This window comes from Semicossyphus pulcher, unplaced genomic scaffold (genome assembly GCF_022749685.1).
Source record: "Semicossyphus pulcher isolate SPU_LCO1_2020_fin unplaced genomic scaffold, fSemPul1.0.p SCAF_4, whole genome shotgun sequence".
NCBI lineage: Eukaryota > Metazoa > Chordata > Actinopteri > Labriformes > Labridae > Semicossyphus > Semicossyphus pulcher.
This window is the reverse complement of record NW_027211715.1, coordinates 16,703,238-16,730,780: the sequence shown is the minus strand read 5'-3', so window position 1 is coordinate 16,730,780 and position 27,543 is coordinate 16,703,238. Positions and strand designations below refer to the sequence as shown.

Genomic DNA, 27,543 nt, shown 5'->3' with positions numbered 1-27,543 from the left:
ACACAATAAAAACATGTATATGCATGCCCACATAAAAGGTTTACCAATCATAAACACAGTGGCCCTCTCAGATCCAGGCACCATGTTGTGCGGGACGCCAAGAGTGAAGGCCTCGTTGTGGTTCTCATCAGAGTCTTCTTTCCTCCAGATCTTAAACTCCCCGACTGAGCCCCAGCCGGTTGAGAAGCCGATGTGACGCACCTGGAAGGACGAATTAAGCCTTTTTTAAATGATCTCTTAATATTAAAGTATTGAAACTCGTGAACTATGTCATAAAAACAGTCAAACCTGTCCGGGGAACTGGCCAGACCACTGGAGGATCACTGATTCATTGGATGGATGTAAACCATGGCCCACCTTGAGAGATGGGAAAGTGTTAGGAAAGCTTTTTATTTGGTTGTTTGCTCACACAAACACTGCCCCTTTCCCTCTGACAAATACAACACAAAAAGATGGAAGTAAACACCTCAAACTGTGAAACCACTTGAGAAAGCAGCTGTTGCTTTTTTTGGACTCTACCATGCTAAGCACTAACAGCGTCCTGCGAAGTGTTGGTGATGCCAGTGTGATTCCCTCACCTCCCACACACAGTCACGGACACAAACAGACCCATGTAGAGCCCATTTCCTCTTTGCTACTACAGTTTCACTGCATAATCACAATAAACCAAAGCTGAGCTCAACAGCTCATCCAACACAAAATTCAATCATCCACCTTAAAAATAAATGTACTCTAGTGGATTGCAATTTTTAGTCTTTAGCTGCTGTTTTCGGTGAATGGTGTGATGCTAATGCTGGGGAGGGGGAGCAGTGTGCCAGCCGGAGAGTGCCATGCAAGAAAAAGGCCATGGATCACTGAGTGTCCTCAGTAACATCAAACCCGTTAAGCGTGACCTTAAAGGAAGGCATGCCAGTAAAAGTGGCGCCAGTCCTCCTAACGTAGAGACCCCATGGCCTGTGGAGGCTCTTTTACTCTCCTTGTATCGGAGCATCCACAATTGATCTGAACAAAATCTGTTGTAAGATATTTGAACATTCTTTGTGCTCATCTGTTAAACAGTCAATCAATGGTGACAATCTATCACACTAAACCTCTACAGGAGCGACAGTAGTTGTGATGGAAGTCTTATAGCCAAAGCTTGTAATGTTTTCTTCAGATGTATAAGAACAACTTCTATTCTTTGTCTCCTTACCTGTACGACACCTCCCTTCCAACTGATCCAGAAGCTGCGGAACTCGTCCCAGGAGAGGATGCCCGGTGTGGAGGCACTCACCAGGGGATCGCCCATCTTGCCCACAGAGATCCAGGAGCGAGTGTTTTGCCTCCCCCCCAGTACGATCTCCAGCATCTCTGCGCTGTCATGGGGGCTGGCAGAGAGGGCGAAATGGGCATCGTTGTGGGTCTTCACCGCCACCTGGAACTGGTTCATCTTGGCTGGCTTTTTCACATACTGATACTCGTACTTATTGGGGGTGGAAATGTGGATTCTCTCTGAGAATGGAAACATAAACTTTGGCAATAAGGATAAATTAAACTGACAGTCTTCACAGTATATTTGCAATTTTCAGAGTATTAAGATATAAAAGCTACAAAAGGAAAACTATCTTTCATATTGATGTAATATAGATACATTTACACACTGACCGTTTGGACAGAAGAAGACGCTGTAGGTGTATTCTCTGGGCAGACCTTCTGGCTATAATGAGAGTGAGAGAAAGAGACAGACAGCCACAGGACAGACAAAGAAAGAAAAAAGGGGGATAAAAGTTTAAAATAAAATGTGCAGGCAGATCATCTCAACAAAATTCTGACATTATGTCGAATAAAACATATAGCGCAGTCTTTGCTATCATGTGACAAAGATAAATATCAGCTCTCTTACTTCCACTTGGACAGTCCTGCGGACATAGTCCAGGCCGATTGGGGTCCTTCTTTCATCAACGTCATTGCTGGTTTTGCCTGTCGGGAGTCCATCTGAACAGCAGCTTGGTTCACTGTAGGCGATAGCTCGGGCTATCGGAGCAACAGAGAACAGAATCAGCTTTGCTGCTTCAATAATGTCACTGTGTCATCCCTTTTGGTTGTTTAGAATTGCCCCATGCCAGTTGCTAGGTCCCTAAGAACATGCAAAGATGGCACAAGCGCTTCAAAGCCACAATAGGTTTGCGGTTTTACTTACCCAAATAATGTTTGAGTTATTGTCCATGTCCAGGTGCATTATGTGTTATTAAACTGAATGGAAATAGGGCTGCGAGCACGGGGGCTCGTAAATGTGACGCTTCAATTTGTATATAATTATCATTCAGTCCTTCTCAGAATACTTGCAAATCAAGAATGCTACATGATATTGTTTGACTTCAGCCAATCTAGTCTCATCCTATAATTATCAACCTTTATAGAAGACTTAAATAAAAAATAATCATAGTATATATCGTCATAATGTTCATAAAAATCATAGAGCGATTTGCGTAATACATCAAAAAGTCTTTGTGAGGTCAAATATCACCACACCTGGATAAGTCCTTATCTTTAGTGTCCTTCATAGACATGAACATACATTACACAGGACAAACATGTCTGTCCGAGGACTCCCAGTTCTCTTGCTGTGGAGCACATTGGAAATGTGGCCCTGTGCCAGTGGCGTCTCTTTGTGCGTGTGTACTGAGAGGGAAACGCAAGGGGCCAGGGGACTAGGAGTGGGGCCATGGGGGGCCCATTGACCGCCAGTGACCTGCAAACTCATCAACATGCCACTGAGTGTCACAGCACAGCTCTGGTTGCTCCCCCACTGCTGGCCTGCTTTGTTCTCACATGCGCTCTGGAGGGGACTGTTTGTAACTCTGAGTGAGTGACCAGATCACACACAGCTCAGCTCCTTGGCCGGCAGAGCTCTCTCAAGTCAACAGCTTGCCTTTTTGTAAGGCGTCACACTGGGGGCACCAACGTCCCGTGAAAGGCTGCTATATTGTTTAAATGCAGTGCCATTGAAGAATGTAAATAATGCCATCCCTCATAATCCAGCAGAACCGTGTCTGTATTGTTTACATAAAAGTCAAAACCCTGAACTCTGAGGCGGCCTTCTTTCTGATCAAGTGCCAGGAATTGTGGGACATAAAAACAGCTGTTCCTATATTATTATACTTGCATTATATTAATGTATTATTAAGTAAGTATGGTAAGTAAGTATATAGTTGCCATTTTTCTGTGTTGATACAACTGTGCATGCAGTGGTAATATATGCATTAAGAAAATACATTAATAAATGTGTTCTAAATGGTGATGCTACTGCCATGGTAGCGCCATGTTATGAGAAAATGTGCATTTATCTTAATGACATATTAAAACCTGCCTGTGAAAGTATTTAAAATATGGAATACTCCTAGTTTTTAGAGAAATCATGAATCCACGTTAATGATGGATACAGTAATTTGTATTAATCTGATAGATTTTTTGTTACCTGTGATGTTCGCGAACCCCAGCTCTGTGAAAGACAGTACAATGGACGTAGGTGTAGCCTCTCCAGGAGCAACACACTTCTTCCTGGTAAGGTGGTGCTTTCCAGGGTGGCCAATAAATTTGATGCCTTTCGGAACTGAGACTTTCACATGAACCTGAGAAAGGAGAGGAGAGGAAGAGACAAATCAGAGGCAATTGATCTCCTCTGACAGGCCACAATGACATCATTTCTTGCCGGCACGCCCCTCCCTCATATAGCGTGTTCTCCTCAAAGCTCTCAAAGCGAGGGAGAATTTTTAAATCACATTGTGAATTTTCCATGCTGTCTGACTCATGCTTCTCGAGCTCCCCGAAGGATTAAGTTCTACTCATCGTCCAATTTTCACAGAGGGCTCGGTGATGTGGAGGGCGCTTTTAACTGTTCTTTATCCACACGCCACAAGTCGTAAATAACTGAACAGAAAATATAGGAATCACATGTTGCCGGGGTGGACATCAAAGGAAGGGCTACGCTGGTTTGCATGTTCACCTAACATGACATCAGGGCAACACACGCACAGGCCATTTAACAGGCTCATCTGCAAACATCATGATGTCATCTGTGTGGAGCGCAGGATGGACCCATTTAAAGCGAAGACAGAGTTTAGAGGGCTTTTCAAAGTGAGCTCTGAAACATACTTCTGGGCTAATCTCCACATTACAAACCTTTGCTTCCTTTGGGCACCGCTTCCAATCCCTGAAAACCCCTCGGCCTGACTACCGACAGTTACTGCATGACGAGCCTTTTTTTTCATTTATCACATTGCTTTGATATCAGACAGAAATAGAAACCAAGAACCATCACAGTGGTTTGCATGCTTTATCCCATCACATGTAAGGCACTATGTGTGGTATACTGTTCAGATCGTAAAGCCCCCTGGCAGACGTTTGTAATATCTGGCGGAATAAAATAACTTCTACTACAGACCACCTCTGTTATCCTCTCATGTATTTACAGAAATATTACACCTGCTTGAGTAGGGTCCAGCATATTAGACCACATTTTTCTGCTGATACTTGATGTTTTTAACAGTTTAACTCTATTATTTTTGCCTATGCCCTTTTCTCGTTGATGCTTACGCCAGCTTTAGTCTGTGAAGGATGCAGACTTGCAATGTGTTTCTTGTGATAACATATCCAGTTGCCAGCGACCTTCACTTGTCAGTAAGGAGCTTGGCCATTAACGCTCAATTACTTTGTAAAACGAAATGTTATGACTGGACTTTCTGTTGCCTGAAGGAGAGGAAGCAGGTACAACACATATATACCCTTTCCCACTGAAATTAGGGCGTTGAGTTTCTCTGACCCGGGAAGACACGCTAATAAATGCCGATTGTCTCTTTTCCCATTGCCAGTGAAGTATACTACTTTCGGTCTCTTTTCTGCAGCGCCACCCTCTGCCATCACAAACACGCTGGAAACAGGGTTTTTTAACAGTGAAGATGTTACAGTGGTTAAGTCTTTATTGTATCTATTACTCATTCAGTCTGTTTATCAAACTCAGCGCCAACAAATTTCGAACGATGTTCGAGCGCCGCTTGGTCGGAGACGGGTGGAATTTGTAGGTGAGATGACAAGAAGGGGAAAGGGGAAATTTGTGTGCCGACCCGGGTGTTGTTTTGGGAAGCAAGTTCCTTTTTCACAGTGCAGCTAACGTGGCAGGCAGTTTCTTGTCTTGTGTTCATGTTAAACACAGGATGAAAGAGCCTGATCACACATATATGATGTTGGGAACAAGAACAGTTGGTCAAGCCATCTGGCAATGAGCGATGAGTCTCACTGGAGTGATGTTGGTGGGCTCAGGTTAAGTCCTGTCAGTCTGTGTTGAGGGTTGAGATGGTGGAAGATTAACCTTTAACTTTCTGCCACCTATTGTTTTGTCAGCGGTTCAGATCAAGTTAATTTAATGAAATTATAAGGATGTATTTCTCTACACTGGTGGGTAGTATTAAAACATGATGAATCATTCTAGGCCATAGTGTCCCAACCGTAGAGTAAGTTGCATCCTGTGCTTTGCTGATAGTGTGTGTTCCCTTTCAGTAGATTCACTCACCCATGATATCCCATATTATATGTGTTGTACATCGTTCGTTTCCTTCAGGGAACAGAAGCCATAATCATAACATTTCGTTCCCTTTCAGTCAATTCACTCAGTACACACATATGATATGGGATATCACGCCCTTATCATCATCATCTTACCTCGGCACAGGTTGGCAGGTAGTTGTAGACAGTGAGGGGAACTTTGGTTTGCTCTCCTCTGATTAAGCTGTAGGGCAACGTGAAGTCAACAAAGAAGGGCTTAAAGGTACGAAGCTCCGCCCTCTTTGCTAAGCCCAGCCCCTTTTCCTCTGACACGCCAAAAGCTTCTGTCACCCATGTGGTGATTGAATCCGGCACATCCAATCGCAGCTCGGCTTCCCCGGTCTCAGAGCTGAAAGCGACACATTATGGACAGACAACTTTAATTGGACAGTTTAATAAAAAGATTTCAGCATCCTTTCATGGTTTCACACACACACATGCAATAAAAAAGGCCCAGACTACAAGGACAGGCTTGATGAATCACTGTAGATTACTTTTATGCTCGTAACACCTGTGTCAACAGCAACACCTGCACTAATGAAACTACAGCAAACACTTTAAAACGGACAGGCAGGAGGGACAGTCAGGTGTTGACCTGATCTCTTGATTCAAACTGAGATCATTATTGGCAACACATATTAAGTGTTGGTCTTGGCAAACTGTCACGGGGCATAATAAACTTGAGGAACTCCATGTACGCCCTGCCTTTTGATCAAAGTTGCCCAAAATCTGCTTTAATAGACTTTTAAGGGAAATCAGAGCTTTGCACTTGACAGGAAATTAGGCAGAGCTGAAGTCCCATCCAAGGGAATCAAGCATATGGAAATCTATGGGCAGTTCATTTATATTGGCTGAAAATGAATGCAGGGAGCTGTTGAGAAAGTGACAAACGTTCCAAGATCGCCCAAGTTAAATGAGGCACATTCACACCCAGAGGGGGGGAGGCTGGACGCTGCTGGAGTGATGGATCGGTCCTCTCACATACAGGCTCCACACGCATCTTTCCTTTCCTCTCTCTCGCATCTCTCATCACTTTTCAGATCACGTTTATATCGTTACCTCACATCTACCTTTCTTTTTCTGGTTATTTGGATTATTCTCTTCACAATTCCTTTCCTCTTCTTATTCTAACATTCTTACATTCAAATGTTTTCCTGGTTTCAGGGGTGTTCAACTTTCCTCCCATCTCTTCTCCTCTCCTCTATATTTTTCTCTTCTCCTAAATACTTTAGATAATGGTTAAATCCCATGTAATTATAGTCAATCTGTTGTACCTGATATGTCTAGCTTCAGGCCTGTATCATGCACACACACACACGCACACACATAAGAAAAATATTTATACAAAAATTAAAATACCTGACATTGAGGCAGTGCCACACCCAAGTCTCTGGGAAAAATGTGCGCCTACGCTTCTCTGCTCTGCAACCAAAACACAAGCTGACATCAATAAAAGGCTTCAGCTGTTCACAATAAAACAACAACATAATTGGAAAATGTATTATTCTGAATTCCACACTGACAATCTGTGAGTCACGTCATGTGTTTAATGTTTATCACTAGAGTGAGAGAGGTATTCGTGGCATTAAGGAATGCAGATCTAAAACATGTACAAACCAACAAAGATAATTTCTTTTGTCATGTTTTTCTCTGCTTGTCCATTAGTCATTTCGGAGACCTTGTTCAACCCAAGCATGACAAACACTGAAATGTGCATTACCAGAATACGATTCCCGGGAGCATTAGGTAATTACTGCTCTCTCATGGGTTTGTTTTCAAACACATTGTTTTCAGAAGAGTGCCTCCCTATGTAACTGTGTGTGGTCCAATTACAGTACATTTCCCTTAATAAAGTGTTGTCTGCAAACAAGTGAACAAGTGACAGGGTTATTTAAGTGAAACATGAACAGGCAGTTACCCTTAGTTATTACAGTGATCTTCCTAACACCTTTAGGTTCCTCCTAACAGTAAATGAGACACTTTCTAAGCTTTGACATCAGTTAAGAAAGCTTTTCAAACAACAGAATTGGCTAAAACTTGTGAGACAGCCTGCGACTCTTCGTAAAAGGTCCTTTACCTGGCTGTGGGGCGAGCGTGCATGGCAGCCACTAAGGTGGAGGAGTGCGGCTGGAAGGCTGGAACGGCCTCGTCCGTGTACATGCCTCCGCTCTGCCGGTGGTTTAAACTCACCATATCTGTCATCACAACCAGCCCTGTTTCCTGAGTTAAACATACAGAGAAGTAAAAACATACACTCTTACACTAAGATTACTAGTTTTTTATCCCCATACCATCACTGTGGGGTTTTTATCCAAGTGTGTGTTCTCACTGTGAAAGCAAAGCGGGCGTCCTTGGTGATGTCCCAGTGCCAGGGGAACACGGAGGAGCGCCTGCGTCTCTTTGACGACAGCCCCGGCCACCAGAAGTGTCCGTCATCTTTGGGAACCCCGAAGGCATCCGAGACGTCAAAATCTGCAAGCTCTTTGAACACCTGCGCAGAGGGGAAACATTTATAGAGCACACAAACGCTGTTATACAAACAAACACAGCTCAGAGTGACATATGTCTTCACAGGTTATTAGTAAAACCGAAAGCTTTGACACCGGCCTTTAGCTTGACTGCTTTAACATGTATATTTCAAAAGAAACTACACCAGTCACCAGATGCACAGGAACACAATGAGCATGAAATATCACTGGAAACTTGCGACCAACCTTGTCAGGACTGAGCTGGAAGTCAGGTTTCAATAGATAGAGGCTCTTATCCACAGTAGCCACACACACACAGGAGCCTTTTTCTCCCCGGACGTGTAGGGTGATGGGCTCACCTGGCATGGACTCGTTGGTTGACTGAGTGATTGACACCTGAAGACACAATCCAAAAGTCAATATGCTGTGCAGCAATATAGTGCAATAAACCTCTGTATGACCTTCATATTTAGGTTAAATTATTTTAATTCAGTCTAGAATATTCTAGAAAAAAAGCAAAAATCGAACCAGTGTTTATATCTTGTTCCTGATAAATGATAAAAGTCAATGAATCAAGTTATTATATCTAATAATGAAATCATCAGCGTAATGTTTCGGCACTAGTTGGCAGTGTTGCCTGATAGTTCTTCAGTAGTAATTTGCTATCATATGTATACAGTAGAAGAACATCCATCCTGTAGATCTAAATAGTGAGATGTGTCGGGGAACTTTAGGACACAGTGGAAAACTACGTTCTCAGAAAGGAGGAGGGATGGTGAGAGTTGGCCGTAAACTTACACACACATCAGAAGTGTTTTTCAACAGCGCACAGTCACAAATTAGCCCTGTTAATAGGTTCCGCTGCCCTCCTTTCACCACTCCGTAACCTGTCATCCTCTCCTGTCACGACCCCACTCATCTGCCTGCGGCCTGCGTGGCCTCTGTCTAATCATGCCCTCACAACCCCCTCCTCCAAACACACACACACACACACACACACACACACTAACACGCACAAAGTAACACAAGCTCACATACACACACACAGAGTGTTGTAATGGCATACCAGGGAGCTGTAAATACTTCAGGGAGTTAACTCCACCTAATGCAGGCAGGAACTGGGGAGCTCTCCCAGGCCAACACAGCTGTTTGTTTACAGACGTTACACTGTGGACAGAGCTGGTGCATGGATACTTGGGCTCACCTCCAAAACGTATACACACACTGCACCGAGATTTTATTAATTACTATATTAAAAAGCAATTTTTGTAATAACACATTTTCATCCAACATAAATATTTGGCCAAGGAACTTAGCCCTGGTTATCATACATGTGTTATTTATTGTCTGTTATTATAGGGTAATAAAGGGTATCATAGATAAAAATGCTCATAAAGAGGATTTTATAGATTTTGTTGTCACCATGTTAATACCATAGTTAAGCAGGAGGAAGCAGGGTATAAGGCCTTATACTATTTATACACTGTACTGAAGCCTGTATGTTGCAACACGATGCAAACCTGGTTCTCAAAGACAGGCTGGATAGGGACTTGAAGACTGTCGGTGACGCCTTCTCCGTTTTCCCTGACATAGTAGACCAGCAGACGGCTGAGGGGAGCCATGCTGTGGCTAACTGGGAACCGTAGGTAGGACACACAGCTGTCCATCTCGGCCTGAGAGGAGGAGCCTGCAGCACCTGGAAGAGTGGGAGCAAAAGGAGGTGACACAGGCTGGGTCACTATCAGACTCGTGGAAAAGAACAAAGAGGACGATTGCAGGTAATAAGGGCCTCTGTGATGCTTTAATAAGTGCTGCTCTTCTGACTGCTACTATAATGAAAAAAAGAAAACCTCTTAAGAGCATATTGCGGAAATATTTTAACTTCTTGCATATGGTGCTGAACATTAAAAAAATATCAGACATCCTTATAGTGAATCTCTATTTAAATGACTTACCCGAGGCAGAAGGAGGCAGGAGGGTGGCGTGAATATTCTTGTCAAAGATGACAGTAGCTCTTTTTCCTCGGTGCGACGCCGTCATGTTGGCCGCTTGTTGGCCTGACAGGATGATGTTCCCCCTGGATGTCACCTCATAGTGTAGGGTGAAGTTACAGGGACAGGTGGATTTGAGAGCAACCTCTGCTTCTTGGCCGACCTAAGCGCACAGAAAGATGCAAATGCACTGACACTGAAACGTTACTGATGGAAGCACAGCGTTAAAACGTATTATAATGTTGTTTTTAGAGAAAACAGACGCATGAATCCAAAGGTACAACATCGATGCTGAATGTAGCAGAACTTACCTTAAGTGGAGCGCTGGGGCTCTGAATCTGGATGTGACACCTGCTGGGAGAGTACCAGCTACTGATTGACAGGTAGCTGGGCAGGTACTGGTCTCCTACAGTCTTGCCATCAATAGATGTCACTTTGGTCTGTGCCAAACAAACAAATGAAATGTTATAAATTCAATAGGATGAGCTAAGAAATAACTACTACCACTACCGCCACTGACCTCTAGCCAGACATACTGGGCTGCAGTTGGGATGGACGGAATCTCAAAGATGGCCTGGCCGTCCTTGGAGATCAATTCGCTGGTATAGACGTTGTCTTTGGGGGTCAGCTCTGCCTTGACTCGCACCCTCACCCCATCCGCAGGGCTCCCATCGGGGTACGTCACCTCAATCTACAAGGATAAGGTTAACAAACAGCATGAAAGCAGTTAACAGGTAAATATTAAGCAAAAACAGCCGTTATTTATCCACAGCTATCAGCTGGTCAATATTAATGTTTGCTTTTGTGTTTGTGTGCCTGCAGTGTCAAAAGCCTCACCTTTCCTTTGTAAGGCAGACCAGGCTTGAACTGCTTGCGAGTGTCCTTCGAGTACTTGATGTCGATGAGCTGTTTGTGGACGGGCGTTGAGTCGTCAAATGTGGTTTGCCTGCTTCCATCTACGCTGGTTACGGACGCCCATATGTTCACAGTGCCCCTGAAGTGATCAGCTACATCCAAGGGCATCATGTCCTTGACGCACAGGCTGAAATTTGCAGAGCCTTTGATCTGAGAACAAGAGAGGAGTGATCTGTTACACTGTGTGTGTGTGGAACATAATTCTAGTGCCAGGGTTTGTATCACACATAATAATAATTATGTGTGATGTTGTGTGATAATAATAGTGTTTTGTGGGTTGGCAGAAATCAGCTACAACTAACAACTCAGACAACCAATCAACAATCTAATGTGGAAAAACAGACTTGAATTTGCTACTAAATTCATTAACAGGCAGGATGTGTGTTGTGACCTCAGAAAACATAAACTGACCTCCATGGTTTTGATCACAGGATGGCCCATCTCATGACGGTAGTAGCCAACTCCATTCACCGTCATATTCACCGTCAACTTCCCTGCAACTGGTTTCCCAAAGGTATACCTATGAAACATTGACATATCAGACGTCTACATTCACAAAGGCAGTAAAGGTAAGTTCCTTCAGAAGCAATGGAAAAGATAAATGTCAGAAATGTAATGAATGGTGAGCCAAGTCCTCCACGAAAAAAAACACAAAGGGGACTCTTGTTTGATTTATTCAGAGATGTGTTTTTGGACACTTACCTGGCCCTGACAGACGCCTGCTGGCATAAGTTCAGATCGCTGATGTATTGAGGTGGATCAATCACCAACTCAAACTTGGGCATCACTGTGAGGGAGGGGACACATTGTTGCTTCAGTTACATATTCTAGTTTCATAGTGCATTTTTTGCTGCATTATGTTTCGTCATCCTTTTTATGGCTCTATACTGGCAATATAATATTACTCTACAATAACACACATTCTAACATTTCTAAAAATTATATTGATTGTGTTGCACACAAGAAAATTACACACACTCAATTAACCAAGGACAATTCAAATAGTTTTAAATGTAAATTAGTCTATTTTTCTTTCTTGTACACACAGTCACTCACCATATTTCTGCACTTCAAACGACTTGTTATAGGTGTGGCCCTGCACCTCCACAAAGATAAACCACTCTCCAAGCACAGGCTGGTCAGACAGAGGGAAACTCATGTTCACAACGCCTGTAGGACAAGGATTATAGTTAACACCTTAGATGCCTGTATTCTGTGCTTGGAATTGCTTAATAATGTATAAACTATAAACACTCCTAATAAAATATAAAACAATTAGAGCAGCACAGAACAAAGTGCATGGTGTCCTTTTAAATCTTTTATAGTGAATGAAATGAGAGGACGTAGAAACTATATTACTTCAGTGCAAATGTTACTTAAACACTGCAACAGCACATTGATAGTGCAAACATAGTGTAGAAGATGTGGCTCACCACAGCAGATAGATTTTAGTCCTTTCCACTGGACCATCCTGGATCCTCTTGGATCCTACGAGAGATCATTACAAGTTTATAGATCAGTGTTAAGAAGACACATTTATGTTAGTTGTTCATTTGCATATTGTCATGACACAGGTTTAACAGTCCGTGAACTGAACTTGACCCTGAGACCTGGCACCTGTCAAAACACTCATACATCTTTCCCTCAGGTAAAACACAGGCTACACTGATGTGCTTGGCGCTAGATATCAGTCATACATGGACTTCCCTCTGCTTCTTAGGAAGCTTGTTTTTTGCCCTACAAACGTTTCAAGATCTCATAAGGGGCAATAAATGAACGGTAGGAAGGAAGGACGGTAACTGTGAGGGAGGGACACACAGTGTGTGTGGGTTTGTAGGGCACTGATAAAGACAAAACCAAGAGAAGAGACGAGGTTCCTTTCATGTTGTTTATCCTCGTACTGTTCCAAAGAGCACCCTGTTATCTAGGTGAGCTGCCCTGACTTCTGCTCTGTAATCTCCAACCAGGCTGGGAACTAAAATTGCCACTGTTCCCTGGGTGGTCCTGCCAGCTTCCACTCACCAGAACATACGCCTCGATCTGCAAAATAATTAGGAAAAAAACAGCAGAGTTAGACAAGGACAAGATGTTGTGTTTCTGATGCAAACTGTAAAGCCTGGAGAGGATCCTGAGCCTCTTTCCAAGGTTTCTCACCACTCCTTCCTTATGCAACAATCATCCATCTGTGAAAGTGAGCATTGCACTTCACCGGCAGCAGACGTTTATAACTGCAAACATCAATAAACCGTCTGTCTGCACAGTTGCACAGTATATTTGGAGCCATTGCTGACATTCCAGGAGGAATGACTCTTGCTTGGCTCCTGTAAATAGGTAACTGTACATTTTGCTGCACTCGAGGCGGACTCGGTTTCTCCTCTTAATTCCAGCAGAATTACACACGGAAAAGTAGTGCCGAAGTGATCGAAAAAAGAGACATAAAAGTTTGAATCACCTTGTCATTCACTGGCCTCAGGTTGGGGGTGACGGTGTAAACATTGATGAGAACTAAAGGCAGAAAGAGGAATACAATATTGTGAAATGCAGCAGCAAATATAGCATCTGCTTAACACATACAGACATTATTTTGTATGTTGAATGCCCTGTTCAAATCAAAGAATCTCTGGCCATTCACAGATCTAACTCTGATATACTGACCATCTGAATGAATTTGATTAATTAACATTTGGAAAACCCCAGAATACCAGGATCATTTATTTACATCTTTGTTCTTAAAGGGCTGCTTCTTTGAGCCCAGCACCTCTGGCTGACTTTCACTCAGTTTTATTCTTTAAAGCCACGTTATCTGCATTTCTGTGCAGTGATATACAGATAAACTACCAGGTGCACAATGAGGGAACCTTTATGTTTGGGTTTGTAGACGGGCTTGTCGGTCTGGATGAAGACAGCCGTGCCCTTGCTCTCCACTGTGACGGTGGTGAAGTTGTGGAAGATGTAGCCTCCCTCTGTGAGGTGACGGTTCCCCCACACCTTCAGATGGGCCTGGCCTCTTAAACCAGAGGGAACCTAGTGGCACACATACACACACACATAAACACACGCAAAAGAAAGCACAAAGAGGATCAGGGCTGGCTTCACCACAAGAAGGAAGCAGGAAGGATTGACATGTTTATTTTCGGCTGCTGTACACAATAATTCACCTTGATTTATAATTTTCATACATTTTTCACGGAGAGAAAGCTACAGCACGAGGAAAGAACAACATTCAAACACCAGAGAAAGATGCCAAGCCATAACACAGCACACTACACATTACTGTATTTCACGAGAATGAGGGCGGAGGTTACAGGGAGGGGAAAGAGGGAAGAGAGAGACAGAGGGGAAGAATCGAGTTGTGTATACTAGATTGATCTATTCCAGCCTTCGGGGCGGCGGACCATACATGCACGTCAACAGCTGTTGCATATTATATTGAGGCTGTTACCTTATTCCCAATGAATGAGCAGAGACAGATGTTGCATTACAAATAATGTTAGTGTTGATTTGCATGTTGCCTGAGGAATGCGCACACAACGGTCAAGAGGGCTCTCACTACTGTGCAGCTGTCACGGTTTAACAGTGCCATGCACTCTAAACATCTCTGGAAAGCACTGGAGGACACTACTGAGAAAACAACACACAGTTAGACTCACCTTTAGTTTGATGGTGCCTTTGTCTGGAAAAGAAACAATGAGATATGTTTTTATTCTTATCACAGGTTTGTATAATAGTATGCCATGGTTTTGGGAGCTATTAGTCTGTAGCTGAGCTTTCCTGGAGGTGTTCACCAAGGGTGAGCAGGAAATCCAGCTGCAGCCTGTCTCTATGCCACTCTGAGGAAGAGCTAGCACCAACTTTTAATGGTGATGTCAAACAAATCACACACTGTATACGCTAAGTGGTAGTTGAGACGGGCTGAACTGATGCCTTTAATCAAGCTGGTCAGAAGGTCAGAGGTGACTTAGGCGCACGTTGTGGGAGTTCTTCCATCTATGTTTTTGCCAGGTATGCCTGTCTATGTTATCTTAACATCCTTTGAATTAATCACACTAAAGAGGGGTATCTCATAGCTCAACTTGTTAGTGCAAGTTTTCTTCCCCCAAAAGTGACGAATTGTGCCAGTGTAACCTTAGATGCAGAATTCGTTCTCACCGAGCACTGAGCCATGGCTGTGGGCGACCGCCTGCCCCTTCACCGCCAGCTGCACCTGGACACGTGTTTCTGCTTTCGCATTGAAGATGGTTACGCTCACGCTCTCCTCCACGCCAGCTCGAAACACAGAGGGTGCAGCGACCAGATAACCCCTGAGAGGTGAGAAAGGTGGAGAAGGGGGAGATAAAGAAGAGGGGAAAGCAAGGGGGAGGGAGAGAGGGGGTTGAGATTGACGTAGAGGACATAAGAGAATGCGGAGGGAGGGAGGGAAAGTAGAAGTGGTTGAAGTTGGGGTTGTAGCGGGAGATAAAGAAGAGGTCAGAGGTCAGAGAACAAATGCATGACATAACCAAATTGCATTACTACTTTGTGTTAAGGTGTATTACTAATTCTATGTGAATATAATTAGTGTTTTGCAGGAGATCATACAGGTGAAATTCACATATATATCACTTGCAGTTTCTCACTTTCTCCCTGACCTGCACGCACGCACACACACAACAAAACACACATACAAACAGAGACATTCCACATGGATTTATGTAGCAGGATCAGGTTTAATTGCAATGGTTACCAGGGACACAGTACCTGTTGGCCAATGAGCTTTCCGCTCGAGCGTTCTCTTTGGGTGGTCTGGCACCTCTGACAGAACCTTGGCGTCTGTTTTTGAAAAATAACGACTGAGATTCCACACAGTCACTCTGACATTTAATTGAGGGAGGGGGCCTGTCACTGAGGTCACAGAGCAAAGGTCATTCTTTGATGCTTATCAAAGGTCTGGAGAAAAGAGCCCAATTTAAGTTTTATTTGGATGAAAGAATATATCATCTAGTGCAGGGAGGCTACGTCTCTCAGGTAGCAAAGAAGGAACAATGGGTGCTGTTGTTGGCATGATCCTGTAGAACTACGTCGGTAGAGTTGGTCAAGGCAGATGGCTGTTCTCCAGGGAGTCTGGTTCTGCAGGAGGTTTCTGCCTGTTTAATGGAAGTTTTTCCTTGCCACTTTTGCCAAGTGCTTTCTCATTGTAGGCGAATATTGGGTCATGAGTTTGGCACTTTATGAATAAATGAATTGATTGATTGATAAGAGTTACATACCAGTATATGATATGTTGGAATGTGTTGATTTGGGAAAACATTCATCATTGCATCCCTCACATGTGTACCTGATACAATGCAGACCTGCCTATCTGCTTGACTGCTCCAGTCATGACCAAGTCATTCCAACTCTTATTTCTAAGGCGAATTGGCCTGCTCACCCCCTGAACACTTAACTGAAGATCACACAAATTAGAATTGAGCAAAGCCTTGAGCACAAACCCAATTGCATGCCTGAGAGAAGGATCAGGTGGTTGGCATTAAAGCACTACAGCATTTCAGCCGGAGGCAACTTCAGTTCCTGAGAGAGAAAGTCATGAGAAAATCCCCTGGAAAATAAGGCTTCGGGAGAAGGAAGATAATACGAGGAAATTGACTTTGTGCGTTTGATCTACAGTGAGTTTAACCAGCTCTTGGATGAGCACGGATCAGGTGGTGGAGACCATGCTTATTTCAGTCACATGGCTTGATGTACTCAAGTTCTCATTGTTTTTTAGCCAACTTTTGTCCTCAGCTAAGAGCTGGTCGGAGCCTGAGAGGGATTTGTGTTCTCTTTTGTCAGTTCTTTTTAGTTAAGTCACATGGTTTTATGTTCTTAGCCTTTTCCTCAGCTGGGCTGTTTAACATTTAACAAATTATTTAGCACTCTTTTGTGAGTCAAGGCAACATTTTTCCTGCCTTGACTGCCTGGAAGAATTGTTTACAGTTTTACTTTTATCACAACTCACAGGTCAGGATTAAGCTCCCAATCAGCTGACAGCAGCCTGACTGATGGCACCAAAGAGCCAAAAGTTAATCTAACCTCTTTTGCCTCTGGGTGTGGAGAGACTAACTGAATGAAATAGCCTGCTGCCGTACACACAAATTAACCCTAAATATCTATCATTATCTTAATTGGCATGAGAAAAACCTCTCCAAAAGCAGCACATATCCCAGCCCATGGCATATGTTTTTCACAACAAAATCAGCAGTGCAGGCTACCTCTCAAAATATCACTTTTTGTAGGTGCTTACGGATCCAATGACCTGTGTGTGAACTCCTTAAAAACATGAATGGGAAGGTGTTATGAGTTAATGACAAGAAGTCCTACAAATTCACAAACTGTGTACATTTAGGAAACACAAATTAATGATCAAGATGCGTATTGCTGAAATATACGTTAAAAGGCTAATGTTGCTACATACACTGATTAATTAATGTCTTTACCCACTTTATTTGACACGCTTAGGCTGAGTTTGCTGTTCATGAATTGCAACTCCAGTTAAAGAGTATCGGAAGTGCTTCTCGCGAGTTTAAAGCACTGCACTGCCCTTCAAAGAAAACGCATGCAAGCAGAAGCTACTTACTGTCTTTCTTGTGCATTAGTTCTGCTCACGTTGCAGATGAACAAAGTCCATGAAAGACTCAAAGCTGTCAGAGACAACCGCAACATTTTGGCCACAGTAGCCGACATACTGCTGGATATCGGCTCTCCCCTCAGGAGGAGGTCGGATCCTCCAACTCTGATGAAAAGTTAAATGAAACTTCAACAGTCTGTCTCTACAGCCCACTACGTCTATCTATCCATTGAGGTTGGTTGGCGTGGTAGGTGTGCAGAGCTTCGTCCGGAGCCTAAGATCAACTTTTTGTAATCATCCCACTTCGCCAAATCCAGTTCCAAGCAAATCGTGTGTTTTTTTCCTCCTCTTAGAGCCCAGAGTACACGGACAGTCCTCTCCCATGTGCCTTCACCCGCCCCGGTTCCGTTCTCTCATATTTCAGCATTACAAATTGTAAGCGTCCTCCCACTTCAGCGAGCTGAAATGTCACCGTAAAGCAATGTTTGACATTTAAAATCCGTGCAAGTCTTGCTTCCCCCGATTGTTGCTGGTGATCTCTTTCAAGTCGGCGGATCTCTTTTTCCGCTTCTACGGCAGCGAATCAGGAGGCGATCGGCGTCAGGCTGCGCTTCATTCACGTCAATACCTCCTCTCACTTCTGTGCTGCGAGAGCATGACTAACCCCAGTGTCTCGCTGAAACCATCATAAATTACCTGCACAGTTCAAATACTTTGGCTTCAGTTGACATCTCTACAGTTACACCAGTTACAACTATTTCATTTTTTTTGCGCTGGAAACCATCACAAGATCGCCAAGATGGAAAACACAACATGAAAGAACAGAAAACAAACATTTTAAGCAGGATTATCTCAATTCTAGTCTCTCAGTTTGGTCCTGGTTGGAGTGCGTTGATGCCGTGCACAGATATCTGCTGCCCTCATGTGGTTTACGAGCTTAAACGCAGCTCAGTCTCAGTTCAAATAAAGGATCAAGGCTATTCTTTTATTTTAACACAATTTATTCAAATACTTTTAAGATACTGCATTGATGAGCAAATATGAAGCTTGTTGAACAGACCTTCTAGCAGGCTTTCTGAAATGTTTCACAAACACACAATATGGAATAAACATTTAAACACAAAAAAATCTGTAACAAAATAAGTTATTCACATCTTGAAGTAATTCAGGCACCAACAGTATGATGAGGATGAAAAAGGACCAAAACCTCTCTCAGTTACAGTAAGACAGATACTTTGATCAACATCAAGCCGGATGCTTATGTTGAACATTTATAATCCAACGCATTTTATTCATAAAACATACTAGCATTGGGCATCCTTCAAGGAAGCCCCAAGGCTCCAATCCAATAAAATTAAAACACAAAGCTGCACTGCTGACGTGTCCTGAAGCAAGATCTCACTGCGGAGGGACGAAAGCAAACAGACAATTTCTCTATGAATACATATAAAAGTATACGTTGGTTGTGTTACTGATTTTGTCTCAGGAGCAACCGTGAATGATCCTCCCAATGGTGAGGTCTCTCTGTTTCTCAGCCACTATGTTGTGATACAGTTTGCAGTGTAGTGTTCCTTGTTCCGGCTCAGTGAAAGCAGCCTTGGAGAAAACCACTTGGCTGTCCTGGTTAACCTTGACTCTGTACGTTTGACAGAGTTGAGATGTGAGTGACAAATCCAAAGACAAGAGCTGAGCCGCTCTGTTGAGAGGAAAGCAGCAGTTGCGGCTGCTGTGTCCATGACTGTATATGAGAAGTAAATCTCTGCGACACAACACCAGGTGACGGTGCAGAGCACAGCTCTGCAGAAAGTTCAACCTCTGAGCCAATCGGAGCAAGCGTACAGGGTTTCGCTCCAGGAAAGCTCGGTTGATGGAAAGAGCAAGCGCGATGGTCGGAGAGCTGCGCAGCCGCTCAGGGAGCTCCATGATGTGCTGCGCGACACGAGCTGAACCTGGGGGAGATTAAGAAAAAGAAAGCATGCATGAAGAAATTAAACTGATAACAAACCCGTCAAATATATTTTAAAACAGGATTATATTTATGTTCAGAGCAGGAAGAGCAATAAACCTCTGACGTTAGTAATTCGGTCACTGAGTAAGATGTTAACAAAATATATGCTTTGTTGCTTATTTAGGGACTAATATGTTTCTATTAATTATATGACATCAAGACATGCATGCAAACACATAGGGAATAAAACATGTGTTAAGCCATTAAAAATGGTAACCCACCCAAGTTGTACAGCAGACCAAGAGCCTGGAACTCCTCCTGGTTGGGATGCGGCCCTGTTCCAGTTTTGTAGCAATCCAAGAGCCAGCTCAGATTTTCCTGCAGGTGCGTGTCGTTAATGCGAGGGTCGTAAAGCCGCAGGGGCTCACCACAAAGCTGATAAGAGGCGTAGATGAGGAAACGCACGGTCCGCTCTAAAATGGCCACGCAGTCAATCCCAGACACCCTCTGAATAATCATGTCCTGCTTCACACTTCGTAGACGATCAAAGACAAAGCTGTACGCCTACAAATCAAGGAAGAATTTATTTACAGAGTTTAAAAGGTATTTTATGCACTCATGAATGCAACTTCATTATAACAGTGTCCTAACTGGGCTAGTAATAAACTATCACTGACAATTGTACTAAAATAATTCAAAAGCTTTGTCAGTTTTTTAGCCACAATAACTCTGGATGCACAGTGACATTGTCCAGCTTTGTAGCAAAAAGCCTAAAATTTACTCATTGCCATTGGGTCATTTTGGCACGCTGAAAATAGGTTACTGCTGACGATTTGAGAAAACAACTGTGGTTGTCAACTATCATTTACAGCGTGTCAATAATGCCAAAGGTTTAAACTCTTACTGAACTCCCTTAATATGCAAGTTAAAGGTTTTCTTGATCAAACTAATAAACATTGGCAAAAAGTGGAGAAAATAAATACTACTAACGTCAGTCCAAGGATGCAGATCTGAGGAGGCCGCAATCTCATCAATAAGGTAACAAACAGTTTTCAGCAACACAGCAGGTGGACGCAGGTCAGTGGGGTTCGTTGAATCTTTCCCAGCCGCCGGTCTGGAATACTCTTTAACAGCACGCGAAGGGTCTCCCTTTGGTCGTTGATCTCTTTCTGAGCCAGCTAACATCTCAAAACGATGGAGGCGGTTCTGCGCCTCGCGGTTCCACATCTCACGAGAAGGGCACATGGTCTGGCATGTTCCCCTGGGCACCGTTTCTTTTACCTGCTGCTCATGTCTCTCATCCTCCACCACCACCTCTCTCACCTTGGCTTTGCCTCTTCCTCTCCATTGGTCGTCTTTACTCTGTCTCCATTCTCTTCCTGCTGGTGCATCCCTCCTCTGAGAGTGAGAGCTGGTTGAGGGAATCAGGTTGGTTATTAGCTGAAATGTAGTCTGATAAGAATCATACATACAAAATAAATTCTCACGTGTGATGGCCAACTTCACACTTGTCAACCTGTACCAAAATAAACATACCAGCTGTGAAATACTCATTTTTGCTTTATTATTCTGACTTGGTGTGGCCTCCTATTTGATTAAAATGTCAACTTACTTTTCCTTAACCTCCTTATCAGTCAGTATTTTGAATTCATTGACACAAGACAACTTTTTCATGCATGTAATTGCATTTATTTTTTCCCAAACTTGACGTTAACTTTAAGTTAGGTCATACCAATGACTACAGTCTATGTTTCACATGCTTTGATAACCTACATCTGAAACAGTGAACACATCAACAGTATCCAAACTCTTAAACTGAGTTCTTTGCACTTAAGATTTGCAACAAATGACACACTAACAACATTTTACAGTTGCTAGGTGATAGTAACGACTATTGAATTGTACTATACGCAGCTACCAGTTAAAGTGACTACTACGAAGCTAATGTCTAACGTTACTCATCGAGTTAGCCAGCTAGCTCAGTTGGCTAGCTACCAAAAGACAACGCGCGAATAGCGTTTCTACGTACAAACAATACGTAACATAAGCTAAGTACACGGTAAATAAACCATTGAAGACTTGGCTTTAGATGCCAGTTTCTACGAAGTGCAAAATACGTTCAAAATAAAACTATTTTACTCACATGCGTCGAGGCGCTCTCCTACGGTTCATTTGACTCAGTCTCACAGCAATCACCGGTCGTCACTTTCCAGCGTCATCCAATAGAAATGAGCAACTGTTGTTTTGATTTGACGTCACATCCGGAATTGGACGCGCTACTTTACTTTTTTTGTTGTTTTAGAATATTTACAGTTCAAGGCAGTATCATTTGATTTCATGAAGCCTGGCATTGTTTTAAAAAAAAATCTTATGGTGTGTAAAAGAAGTCTCACACAAGAGGGAAACCTGAGGACATGACAAAATGGTCATAACTGGACTTTACACTATTTCTAAGTTAGATCATTAAAAATTTCTTTTGAATGTTTACCGTTATCAGGCATGCATTAAAGTGACATCACTTTAAACTTGCCCATGCCTTCAAACTTTTGCAACTTGCATATGTTTGCTTCCTGAAATGCCCATGTTCATTTATACTTTTATTAGATTTTTACGTTTTACGTTCTACAAGGAAATCAGACTCTACATGAAAAAGACACAAACGGTACAAATATATAAACATATAGCCAGGGAAAATCAGGTGGAAAGAGTTATCCAAAGTGCATGTACTGTGTTTCCCATGCTGTGATGTAGTTCACTGTTTAGGGCAGTAGAGCTCCTTGGTTCTTGCAGCACCAAGCTGCTCTTCCTCTGTGGCCTGCTGGACATGGATTGTATGGCGGGAGACCAATGATGACAGCTCCAGCAACTCTGAGAATGCTCTAGAAAAAAAGACGACACCAATGTTTGAATACATGTTCTACCTGGTAAAAAAACAGATACATTTCTGGTGCTCTTAGGTACTTACCAGGTTTCAATTCTTAAAGAATATAGTAAATCATATTTAAGCCAAACATATACAAAATGTATAGCTCTTCATAGAAAACTTTGAGGCAATTGTATAGTATAGTGAAACACTAAAGGAAGGAACAAAAGAGGAATAAAAAAAGACACAAAGCAGACCATGTATTCACAGCATTATCAGGTTCCAAGAGAGAACTTCTCTATATATAGTATGTGTGTACCCTCTTAGCTGCTGACTGATGTCCTTCGATGTCATTTTCATGTCCCTGAGGCACTCTAAAGAAGTGCTGTTGTCTTTGTGATCTCCATCTGTGCACTCCACAAGCAACTTCTCACTCTCCTTCAGGCAGGCCTCTGCTTTCACTGAAATTAGTGGATACACATGGATAACATTATCATACCATTCATCCTTAAATACTAAAAACATATGATAATGGGTATTTACAAGGTCACATAATGGTTACAATGCATAGAATAATTCTAAAAGTGACTAAATTAACTTTTTACTACAACCATGTTCGAGTAAGGTAGCATTAGATATTACCATGCTACAATTTGAAATTGATCAAGATTTCAGTTTTTAAGTCACAGTCTTATGCTGCCAGGGACCATGTGAAAGATACCTTTCCACACACAGATATTTTTGAGTTTTCTTTCAGTAATTAATTAATTTATATTGTTACTCTGTGTAAATTAAACCTTTTTAAAAAGAAGTTTGAAAAACAAAAACAACCTAGGAATTCCTTTCTGTCGCCATCGATGTAGAAATTCTTGACAGGCAGCTCATGTCGGGTGGTGTCAACAGCTTTGGCAAAAGTGTTGTAGTCCTTTGTGAACTGCTTGGCAGCTTCTGCCACAGGAGTCAATGCAGCAATCTGATGACAAATGATTATGTTAGGAAGATGAGAACAGTGTACTCATACTGACCCTTACATAAACACACAATTTGAGAATACTATTCTAAAAACTTCCTTTTCTTAGCTATCTCAACATTCAATAACAATTTAATAAAACAGACCACTTAAGGTCAGCACAAAGGAATTAGTATCCTGACCTGCAAATCCAGCAGCTCATTTACAAGCCTTTCCTTCTCCATCAGTAGGTACTGGCGCTTCTTCTCATGGACCTCCTTATGCAGCGCCTCTACTTCCTCCATCTCCTGCAGGATCCTTGCTTCTGCTTCTGCCTTGAACTTTGCTGTATTAGTCTCCATCTTAAGTCGGACATCACAGAGATTATGTCAGATTGTTAACAATATGAGGCTTTAGCAGATATTTATTCCCCATGAAAACAGTGGAGAAGACACCAATAACAACGAGATTGACAGTGTTTTATCTTAAACGTAATTGCACATTGATTTATCAAATTATACACAATGATAGGAGTTTCCAGCCGAGCAGATTGACTCAAATCTGAGTCTGACTTGCCTTAGCAGTGAGGTAGGCCAGTAGGAATGTCTGCAATTCAACGAGCCTCTTCTCATTTTCTGGATTTCTCTCAGGCTCCGCACCTTCAATAACTGTTTTCTCTGACAGAGAAAGATTGTGTGTGTGTGTTAGAGTGTAACAGAACACTTCCATTTGTAAATAACTTAAAGCAGGTTAGGGGTTTAAATCAATTTACCTTTAATGACTGACATATCAAAATCTGGTCGAAAGCAGTGTCCATCTGCAAAAGTGGACTGCAGAATACTTCTCCCCAGGAGTGATGGCTCAGATTCACGTGACATCATTGCTGTAAGTAAGATAACAGAAAGATATGCAATGTTCTCATTTTGAAAATGCTCTGGTCTTAACAAGAACTCAGCGGAAATAATGAATTGTTTGACTGCTGGTTAAATGTATCATCACACAATTCAGGAAACCACAACTAAACATTTACACTTCAAACCAAAGACCCTCTTTGAAAAAGTCAGAGTACTTGGTAGTTAAAATCATTGCTGGGTTAGGGTAAGGGTTGCTAGGACACACTACAGTTTGAATACTCTTCATGTTTTCACGTTATCAAAATTAGAAATCTACTCAGCTATCTAAACAACTGTGTGAAGAGACTTTAACATGAATCACCATAGGAAGTACTTACTTGTTGCTAGAGCCTGGGGAGCCATTGAGTGTCTTGGTGGAGTGCCCACCCTTGGTTTGACACCACTGGGTTTAGGTGAGGAAGGCCTCGGTGGCACAGCAATTGACTCGTTTGTCAGCGAGTTACTCTGTTAACAGTTACAGTTGTACATAGAGATTTGATTATTTTTCATCGTATATGCTTTTACATGCATTAAGTAACAATACTGAATCTGGCTGCATTAAAACGAGTAAAACACATATGATACATGGGGGAAAAAAGAAAAACCATACCTTTGAAAGAGATGTCTTCTCAGCAGCCTGCATATATCGAGACTTGACAATAGTCCCACTCGCTAAAGATTGATAAAAAAAAAAGTGTATCAAAGAAAGAGGAAAATAAAGCTTGACTCTTGCCAGTTGAACCACATACAAGTATCTTGCAAAGGCATTTGTCATATAAAATATTAAGCTTATATAGCTTAAAGCCAAAAAAAGCTTTTAGTATGACAGCACAAAGTAGTTAATATCAGTTTTGTAATATGAAGTACATTAAGTTACAAGACTAGGCCCTCAGGACCAAAACCTCCTGCCACAAGAACAGTGTCTCCCCCTCTGCTGCCAGCCTCATCAACAGTGCTCCACCCCACTAGCCCACTTGACACGGACTGTCATCAAGTTCATGAATGTTAAGATTCTAAATCAGACTCGCACTCACACTGGACTTTTATTTTGTCTGTACATTGCACTATTTTTAATTTGATACTGTAAGTTTTTTGCAGTCACCAATATCTTGCACATATGTACAGTTTTTAATTACACCTCTTGTACATATTTTGTATTATATGTATTGTTTTTTATATTTGTATTCTTATTGCCTATTATTTTTTATTTTGTTCTATTTAAGTATTTCACTTATCTTTATTCTAGTTCTGTTCTAATTGTTCTGCACCAAAACACCAAAATAAATTCCTAGTATGTGAAAACCTACTTGGCAATAAACCCCGATTCTGGATCTGACTAGTTTAAACTCTCTGTTTAAATTAAAATTTTAAGTGTTGGTGTGACAACTTCTTACCAATGGAATATATTATTATCAAATGAATCACTGTGTCACTGTCAAACAAACAATCATTGTAGGAGAACTTTTGATAGATTATTTTAAAAACGAACAGGAGTAAAAGTCATGTAGGCATAATGCAATAACTGAAAGTAATAACTGAATAATAACTGACTACTGAAACTAATAACTATACGTCCGCAGACTCAGGTTTGTGGTTTGTGATACTTACATTTAACACTTTTCTTCCCAGTTCCACTATTGTTGGCTTTAGCAGCAGTGCTACCAGTTTTCGAGCTGAAAATAACAAAGTTATTGTCAAATTTGACAACATAGAAATGAAAGCACAAATTAAACAAAAAAGCTTGTTTCTGTTTAGAAAAAGGCTTAACTCAAAAGCTAAGGTATAATGCTAGCTTAGCCACCGTGGTGGTACCTTATTCTTACAATTTAAAAGTACATGTATAAGTACTGATAAACTTACTTTTATACAGTAATTATAAGCCGCATGTTTTGACACGCAGTGTGAAGAAGCTGGTTACTGCCATCTCAAGAATATAACGTTATATCATGGTAACTAAAACGGAAGTACCTAGCTAGGTCTTTCTAAACGTTATATCACATTTGCCTTATATCAGACTGTCTACAAATCTGCAGAATACATTAAACTCGCTTATCACAACAAGAAAGATACCTTTTGGCGTCGCTGGAGACATGTTTTAAAGTACTTGGCCCGACTGTTGTTCTTCTCGACGCCATAATGTTTTGAAGTAAACCGCCTGTACGCCAGTTTTGTAACCCGGCAGAAACATTAAGTGATACTTGGTTCCGCAGTTCTTCTTCGTGTATGTTTTTTTTTGCGGACTGCAAAGCAAGGCAAGCCTTTGCTGACATCTACTGTAGTGGAAGGTTTAGGGTTACTGTTATGGTACCACATTTGATTAGATTTTAAAGGTGTTATGCTGCCACCACCTTTTTACCCAGTCTGGTTCATGTGTCAGTGGAAAGATGAGATTAACCACACAGGAAGGTGTATTAAGAAAAACAGGATTTATTAGAGATAGAAATGTATTAAAACTGAAAAAATTCATTTTCCACGACTTAGCAACATTTTAAAGGTTTATGTGCTTATTTTCAGTTAATGTTTCAATTTGAAGATACAATACTTAACCATACAAATTGATTTGATAAGCAAAATTTTTGATTGATGGTGGATTTTCCACCTCTCTTTGTGACAATGATCTCTTTAAATCCTACACTCTTCTACATGCTGTTTCTGACTCCTAATATACTACTGTATATCCTTTACCTTTGTTCATCAGATTACCTCACTTGCTTTCTGCAGTTTTCTTTCTCATAAAGTGTAATTAGGGCTGCACGGTGGTGCAGGGGCTAGTGCTCACACAGCTAGAAGGTCATTGGTTCAAACCCCAGTTTGAGCAAAGTTGGCCTTTCTGAGCGGAGTTTGCATGTTCTCCCTGTGCATGCGTGGGTTCTCTCCTGGGTCTCCGGCGCCCTCCCACAGTCCAAAGACATGCTTGTTAGGTTAATTGGTGATTCTAAAATTGCCCGTAGGTGTGGGTTTGAGTTGTCTGTCTCTGTGTGTCAGCCCTGTGACTGACTGGTGACCAGTCCAGGGTGTACCTGGACAGCTGGACAGTACCTAATGACAGCTGGGATTGGCTCCAGCCCCCCGTGACCCTGAACAGGATACGCGGTATAGATGATGGATGGAAATTGTAACTATAGAAGCCCATGCGATCTTAAATCTCAGCCCAAAATTAGTTGAGTAATGTATAAATGAATGTTGCATTATATTATAAAGGTGTAATATACCTACATATCTCCATTAAATCCATCAATTGTTTCATTTGTACAGAAGCTCGTAGCTACATGTGGTCGGGGGGCTAAGATATTTGTCCGGTTGGAAACTTCATAAGCGTAAGAAAATGCGTTAGAAAATGCAATATGTGCTTT

At 42.0% G+C, this 27,543-nt stretch overlaps 3 protein-coding genes across 3 annotated transcripts in view; all 3 read right to left on the bottom strand.

Moving 5' to 3' along the window:
* The window catches only part of cpamd8 (C3 and PZP like alpha-2-macroglobulin domain containing 8), a 41,860-nt gene extending 25,547 nt beyond the window's left edge, over window positions 1-16,313 (bottom strand). Inside the window, exons 1-27 of the mRNA XM_069680640.1 lie at window positions 16,285-16,313; window positions 15,692-15,763; window positions 15,104-15,255; window positions 14,605-14,627; window positions 13,813-13,978; window positions 13,407-13,459; window positions 12,977-12,994; window positions 12,388-12,442; window positions 12,011-12,124; window positions 11,657-11,741; window positions 11,366-11,474; window positions 10,877-11,104; window positions 10,560-10,730; window positions 10,351-10,479; window positions 10,004-10,202; window positions 9,569-9,744; window positions 8,295-8,444; window positions 7,910-8,071; window positions 7,658-7,800; window positions 6,940-7,002; window positions 5,698-5,929; window positions 3,458-3,611; window positions 1,883-2,013; window positions 1,645-1,696; window positions 1,193-1,491; window positions 289-357; window positions 45-201 (exon numbers count right to left, since the gene is read on the bottom strand). Coding sequence (XP_069536741.1) covers window positions 45-201; window positions 289-357; window positions 1,193-1,491; window positions 1,645-1,696; window positions 1,883-2,013; window positions 3,458-3,611; window positions 5,698-5,929; window positions 6,940-7,002; window positions 7,658-7,800; window positions 7,910-8,071; window positions 8,295-8,444; window positions 9,569-9,744; window positions 10,004-10,202; window positions 10,351-10,479; window positions 10,560-10,730; window positions 10,877-11,104; window positions 11,366-11,474; window positions 11,657-11,741; window positions 12,011-12,124; window positions 12,388-12,442; window positions 12,977-12,994; window positions 13,407-13,459; window positions 13,813-13,978; window positions 14,605-14,627; window positions 15,104-15,255; window positions 15,692-15,763; window positions 16,285-16,313 — 3,391 coding nt within the window. The remainder of the gene's footprint in view (window positions 1-44; window positions 202-288; window positions 358-1,192; window positions 1,492-1,644; window positions 1,697-1,882; window positions 2,014-3,457; window positions 3,612-5,697; window positions 5,930-6,939; window positions 7,003-7,657; window positions 7,801-7,909; window positions 8,072-8,294; window positions 8,445-9,568; window positions 9,745-10,003; window positions 10,203-10,350; window positions 10,480-10,559; window positions 10,731-10,876; window positions 11,105-11,365; window positions 11,475-11,656; window positions 11,742-12,010; window positions 12,125-12,387; window positions 12,443-12,976; window positions 12,995-13,406; window positions 13,460-13,812; window positions 13,979-14,604; window positions 14,628-15,103; window positions 15,256-15,691; window positions 15,764-16,284) is intronic.
* Window positions 16,314-18,983: 2,670 nt separating this feature from the next.
* sac3d1 (SAC3 domain containing 1) lies at window positions 18,984-21,714 on the bottom strand. Its single transcript, XM_069680401.1, has 4 exons — window positions 21,629-21,714; window positions 20,476-20,896; window positions 19,767-20,049; window positions 18,984-19,486 (listed from the first exon to the last, which is right to left on the bottom strand). The coding sequence occupies exons 1-4, from the start codon at window positions 21,655-21,657 to the stop codon at window positions 19,020-19,022; spliced, it is 1,200 nt and encodes a 399-aa protein (XP_069536502.1). The 5' UTR covers window positions 21,658-21,714; the 3' UTR covers window positions 18,984-19,019.
* A 366-nt stretch (window positions 21,715-22,080) lies between these two features.
* On the bottom strand, window positions 22,081-26,340 carry haus8 (HAUS augmin like complex subunit 8). The gene is made up of 10 exons (XM_069680536.1): window positions 26,261-26,340; window positions 25,799-25,863; window positions 24,801-24,862; window positions 24,529-24,655; window positions 24,070-24,180; window positions 23,874-23,974; window positions 23,501-23,659; window positions 23,180-23,321; window positions 22,668-22,809; window positions 22,081-22,364 (listed from the first exon to the last, which is right to left on the bottom strand). The coding sequence occupies exons 1-10, from the start codon at window positions 26,323-26,325 to the stop codon at window positions 22,238-22,240; spliced, it is 1,101 nt and encodes a 366-aa protein (XP_069536637.1). The 5' UTR covers window positions 26,326-26,340; the 3' UTR covers window positions 22,081-22,237.
* Between the last annotated feature and the right edge of the window lie 1,203 nt (window positions 26,341-27,543).